Raw genomic sequence first — 7,982 nt, forward strand, 5'->3', positions numbered from 1 at the left:
AGGAAGACAGTATCAGCTATCGATCATGTTTGTATGATACTCATATATTAATACAAGTGCTTTTTAACACACAAGGAATTATGCAAATATAAGGAGGATTACTCTAGAATCAGCTTCAAAGCTTTAGTAATCACTCTAGAATATGGAGGCAAAGAGGGAAGGAGGGAGGGAGGGAGGGAGGGAAGGAGGGAAGGAGGCAAAGAGGGAAGGAGGGAGGGAGGGAGGGAGGGAGGAATATAACTTGCCCAAGGTCATACAGCTTGAAAGCAGTGGAATCGGGTTCTGAATCCAGGCAATATGTCTCCAGTCCCATTTTGTTCTACTGCTGCCTGCATGCATCTATGTCCTGAGACCTTTATAAGCATTGTCTGATATGGCCCTCATAACAACCATATAGAGTAGGCATCACTAATGCCACTTTTATAAGAGGCTTAGAGAGGCTAAGTAACCCACCCAAGGGCTATATAGTGAGCCAAGATACAAGCCCAGTTCTCTGATTCCAAAGCTCAGAAGCCAAATCTTAAGAAGAGGTAATTCTTGGTCCCTATTTCCTACACTATGTAGCACAAGCTCTGTCTGTGGCAGGCTGTTTTCCCATCATCCTGTTCCAGCTGTGTACATATCACAAGGATGGACATCCTAGGCAGACAGCCTGCGGGACGAACCAGGAGGGCTGGCTCCAGTAAGGCAGGAGCTTGAAATGAAAATGAATTCTCCTACGCAACAGTCCCACAATTTGTGCCAGTGAGACACAGGATTTGTAAAACGAAAAAAAAAAATGCTCATTTATAAGAGCAGGCTTTTACCTAAATAATGCCTTCCAGCTGAACAGCCTAAAGCTTCTCATGCCACCTCAAAATGTGAGCATAAGCAAGCAAGGAGGTTTGGGATCTTTCCATTTTGCTGACAGAAAGAGGAAAAGCGTAGAAAAGACATATAGTTTGTTTAAATCTCAACACCAGCCACAGACAGGGCCAGACACCATTGAGGTTTTATCCTGCAGTCTCACCTTTTACCTATGATGTGAAGGGGATTTTTGGTATTACAGCCTTTAGGAAAAGAGCACAAAAACCTCAGACACACAAACATGCACCAATCAGCAGATATCTGAAAAAGAAACATTTACAGAAGTTTTGCCTCTTTTCCTAGTTTCTCTGTTGTTTTCACAGGTTTGGGGGTTTTTGGTTTTTGTTTTTTGGTTTTTCCTTTTTGAGATGGAGTCTCGCTCTGTCGCCCAGGCTGGAGTGCAGGGGCGTGATCTCAGCTCACTGCAAGCTCCGCCTCCCGGGTTCACGCCATTCTCCTGCCTCAACCTCCCAAGTAGCTGGGACTACAGGTGCCCACCACCAGCCCAGCCAATTTTTTTGTATTTTTAGTAGAGACGGGGTTTCACCGTGTTAGCCAGGCTGGTCTCAATCTCCTGACTTCGTGATCGGCCCGCCTCGGCCTCCCAAAGTGCTGGGATTACAGGCGTGAGCCACTGCACCCGGCCTGTTTTTTGTTTTTAACATATGCCATTCGTCTCCTATGTCAAGACAAAAAGCACCCGGCCTGTTTTTTGTTTTTAACATATGCCATTCGTCTCCTATGTCAAGACAAAAGCACCTTATAGACAGATAGCAAAAGCTGCCCATTTTCTCTTTCACCTCAAACAGTTCCTGGCTTGCCTGCAAAGATCCTGAAACCAAACAGCAGCTGACTACAGGGCTAAGGAAACAAGGCTACTGCCATGTAAAAGTAAGAGATGAAAAGGTGAGTGAATTACTAACCTTAATGCTAATCAAATCCAATCATACCATTTCATAGATTTTTTTTTTTAAATGAGGGCTAGGAAAAAAAAAAAATCACTCTCATACCCCATCCACTAAAAAACCTGTAGGTTAACCTGTGGTTAAAAGCTTAGACTCTAGAGTTAGACTGTTTTTGTGACCTTGGGCAAGTTACTTAACCTCTTTGTGCCAAAATGTCCTAATCTGTAAAATGAGGATAACCATAATACCTTGTTATAAGAATTAAATGCAATACTGCCAGCAAAGAGCTCAGAATAGTATTTAGCACATAGTAAATGTTCAAGAAATATCAGCTATCATTGTTACTATTTTTTAAAAGGATCAACCTGGCCCAAGCTGAATTCTGTAAATAGAAAAATTCCTACATTAGAAATCTAAGGTGAAAACCAGCTCAAATTTCCATTTTAAGAAAAGTAGAAGGCTCCAATCTTGTTGTACTGGCAGCTACTTTTCATTCACCTGAAGTGTTGAATCGATGGAAATCCTGCTAAGTCAGAAGTTGCATATTGATTTATATGGTAGGTATTGTGCTAGGATACTCATTTCTGTGTCTCTGGCACCATCTAAAAATTTGGTTCATCTCAGATTCATGGGAAGACAGATACATATGAATAAACTGTCACACTATGGTAAATGTCACACAGAGGCCCTGAGTGCAAGAGGGAAAGAGGAGAGCCATATTCTCTCCTGTTTGGAGGGATCTCAGAGAACCTCCTGGAAATTAAGGAGGTTCTTAAGGATGGGTAAAACTTGAACAGATTAAGAAGGGAATTAAAGGAAGTATGAACAAAATACATGGATCAAGTCAAGGAGTGAAGTAGAATGAACTCTGACTTCAGGGTTAGAAAATCTGCATTTAAGTTCCAGCTGTGAGACCTCAGAGAAGCCTCATTTTTCTTAGCTGTCAGAGGAAGACAGTATCAGCTATCGATCATGTTTGTATGATACTCATATATTAATACAAGTGCTTTTTAACACACAAGGAATTATGCAAATATAAGGAGGATTACTCTAGAATCAGCTTCAAAGCTTTAGTAATCACTCTAGAATATCAATACCAGCTCCCCAAAAGTACTTTCTTTCTATCAAATTCCCCAAAAATCCCAACAGAGAATGAAAACCACTAGTCAAATGTAAAGATTATCAAGTATCGTAAGCTGAGGAAGCATTTTCCAAAGGGAAAAAAAATGAGAGTAGGTTCCTTCAGATTTTGCCTGAGAAAAGGCAAAGGAAGATGGGCCTTTTCATTTAACAACAGAAACCCTAAAAAAAATTTTTGGAGACCTGCCAGATAAGGCTTGAGAAAGATTAACTGTGGCAGATCCTGATCTACTGTACAAGAACCTTTGCCCTAGAAAGTTACCATTGTTGTAATCACAATCACCATAGGGCTCAGAGAACCAGTGGGACCAAAAGCTGTATTATCAACCAATTTCACAGTGAATTTGATATTTGTCAAAGTTACTCATATAAGAATGTAAAACCCATGAGATGAAAAAAAAAAAAAAGGCCTATAGTAAACTTGAAGCTGAATCCTAATTTACCTGAAAGTGTAGTTCCCAGGAACAAGTTTACTTAGTTTTAATATGGCTGTATCTTCAGAAATCTTCTCTTCTCTCAGAGGCCCCTTAAGTTCTTCCCAATGGTACTGAACGATTTTATCATCATCAGTGCTTTCTTGACCATAAAGAAACATCAGTTACAACATGAGAACGCTTGGTCTTAGCACTTATCCAGTTTACACAAACCAGGACAACTACCCAGAGATCTGAAGCTAGGAAAACTTCATGAAATTACAGACTATCTCTCCAGAACGTTTCTTCCCTAGGAATACTGGGTTATTCTGCCTCTCTATGTATATTCCACTGCGTAGCTTTCCAAGGACTCCAACACAGGCAACCTTTGGTTAAAATACTACTGCATGAAGAAAGGAAAATCAATAATTCTTAAACACATGCAAAAATACCCAACCTCGTTTAAAAGAAATGCAAATTAAATTTACACTTGAGACAGCATTTTTTTTTAACCTATCAAGTTGGTAAAGACCAATATTTCATAACACATTATATTGGTAAAGGTGTGGAGAAAGATGACCTCTCATTAGTCATGGTATAAACATAAACTGACACAACTTTTATAATGAGCAATTTGGCAACATTTATCTCTGCCCCTGCAATTCTTCTATGAATTTATCCTGCAAATGTACATGTGTTAAACATCATGTTTACAAGATTATTCATGGTAACATTGTTTGTAATAGCAAAAGAATGAGAGTAATCTAAATGGTCATCAATAGAAATTGATTGAAAACAAGTAAGAACTCGTACAATGAAATTATACATCTATACGATGGAATGCTACTTAACTATTTTTTTAAAAAAGGAATAACTATCTTATGTGTTGATTTAGAAAAATTCTCCAGGCCAGGTATGGTGGCTCACGCCTGTAATCCCAACACTTTGGGAGGCCGAGGTGGGCGGATCACCTGAGGTCAGGAGATCGAGACCAGCCTGACCAACATGAAGAAACCCCATCTCTACTAAAAATACAAAATTAGCCAGGCGTGGCAGTGTGCACCTGTAATCCCAGCTACTCAGGAGGCTGAGGTAGGAGAATCACTTGAACCTGGGAGGTAGAGGTTGCGGTGAGCCAAGATTATGCCATTGCACTCCAGCCTGGACAAGAGGAGCGAAACTCTGTCTCAAAATAAAGGAAAAATTTTCCAACATACAAAAACAAGCATCACACATAACAGCACATATAATGTGCTTTCATTTGTGTAAACACAAGACAGAAGGACTATATATGTATTTTCTTATATATGTGTAAAATATCTCTAAAAGGATACATAAAATAATAATACCATTGGTTGTCTGGAGGAAAACTGGACAGTTAGGAGACATGGATAGTATGATTCTTTTCACTGTATACATTTGCATATTATTTAACTTTCACCTATTCAAAACTGTAAAATAAAACAGTACAACGTGAGCCCTTTCTATCACTCTCTATCACAAGGGCTGCTTCCTGTTCTCTCTCTTCCCTCTTGGCCTACAATCATCCTCCTAGCCTCCTCTTCTTGCCAGCACCATCAACATCAAATGCTTAACCTTGTTAGAGGGTCCTCTACTAAAGCTGTGACTGCCTCTGCCCAAAACCATCAGTGGTGCCAAGATAGTCAGGGTAAAGGACCTTAACTGGTCTCAAAAAATCAAAACAAAACAAAACAAAACGAAAAAGCAAATACTGGTGAGAAGATAGGTCTGAAACCTCTTGCACCATATAGCCACGATTAAGGGCAAACACCCAAAAATCCTCTCAGGTCACTCACTGGATGACACTACTCTGAAGAGTAAAATGTTAAGGAGCCAGACCAGGGTGTGGAGTGCATTCTGTGAGTGTCTCCAGGAGGAGGCTGATGAGAATCTTGCTAGGCAAGTGATGGCTGGGTAAAAGCTCCTCAGTCAGGCCTCCCAGTTACTTGTCTTGCTATGATTGGAAGGAACTTTGGTTCTATGAATGAAAAAGGCAACTCCAACTAAGCAAATATGAAAACCAGTGGGTTTCAACTAAAATCATGCTAACTACATGCATAATTTCAGTTTCTTACCATTTCAAAGTGGAAATATTACTTCAAATAGGCTACATGGGGATTTTAAAGAAGGCCTGTCTGGTGTGTTGCTTTTCAGTCAGTTGCTTCAGATGGTTGGCCTTCCCCTAACACGGTCAACATGACTGGCCTAAACAGATCGCAGACATAGCTGGCCCCAAATCTTCTACTAGAGTTTTCTACCAGAGTACACAGTGAATGTTCTTCTAAAATATCATACTTAGACAAGTACTCACGACTGCCATCAATGACTGTAGAAGTGGTTGGCAAAGAGATCTCCTGGAACTGAGGTGACACGATAGCAACGGGAGGCTGATTCTTACGGGGCTCTGCAAGAAAGTGACCCAAAAGAAATTCGGAAAGGGGCTTCAGAAATTACAGGAGGAGCAGGATGTATCTGAGAGGATTATAAATCAATTTCCATTCCATACATTACTGGTCCCTAACTTTTTTGGCACCAGGGACCAGTTTTGTGGAAGACAATTTTTCCATGAATGGGGGTGGGGGTTGGGGGTTGGAGTGCAGTGCATGGTTTGGGGATGAAACTTCCACCTCAGACCATCAGAGATTAGATCCTCAAAAGGAGTGTACAACCTAGATCCCTTGCATGTGCAGTTCACAATAGGGTTCATCCTCCTGTGAGAATCTAATGCCATCACTGATCTGACAGGAGGCAGAGCTCTGGCAGCAGCACTCACTCACCTGCCATTTATCTCCTACTGTGCAGCCCAGTTCCTAACAGGCCAGGGACTGGTAGTGGTCCATGGCCTGGCGGTTGGGGACCCCTGCATTACATAATTAATGACTGAATCATCACCACACAGGAGAGTCACAAGACCAGATTGCCATTCTAACATAAGACACTTAGGAGTATAAAAGCCTCTTCCAAATCTGATCATTCCTAAGACCATGCCCTGTGTATTCTTTCAATGCTCACGTGCTGTCTAGTTGATGAAAAGTACTACAGCAGCAAGTGACTCCTTTCAGCCAAGCTTGACTACAGGCAGACAACAAATAAGCTTTGGGCAATAAAGGCCTTGGCAATCAAACCGTCCCTTGGCACAGACTGTGCTGAAAAGCTGATGGGTGGTTTCTCAACCATCCTAGAGTTCCCTGTATGTGAACTAGCTATGGGTTAAGTGATGGGAAGGTCACAAACCACTCTGGTCCACCCAAATGACTGTGTGCTACAAATCCCATGGCCTTTTGTTTGCAAAATGATCAAATGGTCTTGATGCTGATCACATTTTTAAGAAGGTGAAAGGATTATCTTGGCTACAAAGTTCAAGGAATGAAAAGAAAATCTATTACCAACAAAGAAAAGAGCATTGAGAATTTATGCTGTATATTTACCAAATATACTGTTGATATGGTCTGGCTGTGTCTCCACCTAAATCTCATCTTGAATTGTAACTCCCACAATTCCCACGTCATGAGAGGAACTGGTGATTGAATTATGGGGGCGGGTCTTTCCTGTGCTGTTCTTGTGATAGTGAATGAGTCTCAGGACATTTGATGGTTTTAAAAATGAGAGTTTCCCTGCACAAGCTCTCTTTTTGCCTGCTGTCATCTACATAAGACATGACTTGCTCCTCCTTGCCTTCTGTCATGATTGTGAGGCCTTGCCAGCCACGTGGAACTGTAAGTCCATTAAACCTCTTTCTTCTGTAAATTGCCCAGTCTGTCTCGGGTATGTCTTTATCAGCACCATGAAAATGCACTAATACAACTGTCCAACTTCTCTTAAATTTCTCTGAAAATGGAAAATAAGATTCCTTCCTACTGCACTGTGATCTACCTACAGTGGTTCATTTTAAAAGAATGACAGGATTTTGTTACCAAGGTGAAAGAGACTGGTAGTGTTTAAATGAGGAACTCTGTGTACAAAGACCCACATCTCTGGAAAGAGATCAGAAAGAGCTGGTCACTTGGCTGGTTCTCCTTCTGCAAGCTTCTCCTAGGCTCTTGGCTTCCCTGTGTCTGTTAATTACAACACACAGTCCTCTCTCAGCATGGCCCACTTGAGGAAGTAGTTCTCGGTAAGTAAGTTATTGCTCAGGCCATACTGCACTGTGGGCCATGTGTCCAGCTCAGCATTCCAACTACAGCACTGTTGTAACAAAGTCTGTATTTTGCTATTACAACTGTTTACCACATTGAACTAGGAATTGCTGAATAAATATATTACCAAAAAAATGGGAATCAAAACCCTCCTAATCAAATCTCTGTCTCCTCAGCAGTCCTGCAGAGGGAGGAAGGGAGACACAGTCAGGGCTGAAAACATACCTGGCTTGACTGTCACGTTCACATAGCCTTCCCCATGGGCATTTTGACCCTCTACAATCACTTTGAATTCATACAGGCCTGGAGTGAGCTGCAGAAGTGAGAGAAGATCTCTTAGACAATCACAAACAACAGGAATTACATTTAAAATAAGATATATCTGAACTTTCCCAAGCTGAATCTTTCACTCTTTCCTTCCCCTGTTTCCAGAATGGAAAAAGTCAACTAGCCTATAATCCTAGCAATTTGGGAGGAGGCGGGTGGATCACTTGAGTTCATGAGTTCAAGACCAGCCTGGG

The 7,982-nt window shown here is 41.3% G+C and overlaps 1 protein-coding gene across 1 annotated transcript in view; it reads right to left on the minus strand.

Moving 5' to 3' along the window:
* KIAA0319L (KIAA0319-like ortholog) overlaps window positions 1–7,982 on the minus strand; it is a 172,179-nt gene that overhangs the window by 59,580 nt on the left and 104,617 nt on the right. The window contains exons 8-9 of the mRNA XM_011995624.1: window positions 5,637–5,729; window positions 3,335–3,467 (exon numbers count right to left, since the gene is read on the minus strand). Coding sequence (XP_011851014.1) covers window positions 3,335–3,467; window positions 5,637–5,729 — 226 coding nt within the window. The remainder of the gene's footprint in view (window positions 1–3,334; window positions 3,468–5,636; window positions 5,730–7,982) is intronic.

This window comes from Mandrillus leucophaeus, unplaced genomic scaffold (genome assembly GCF_000951045.1).
Source record: "Mandrillus leucophaeus isolate KB7577 unplaced genomic scaffold, Mleu.le_1.0 Scaffold493, whole genome shotgun sequence".
Classification (NCBI taxonomy): Eukaryota; Metazoa; Chordata; class Mammalia; order Primates; family Cercopithecidae; genus Mandrillus; species Mandrillus leucophaeus.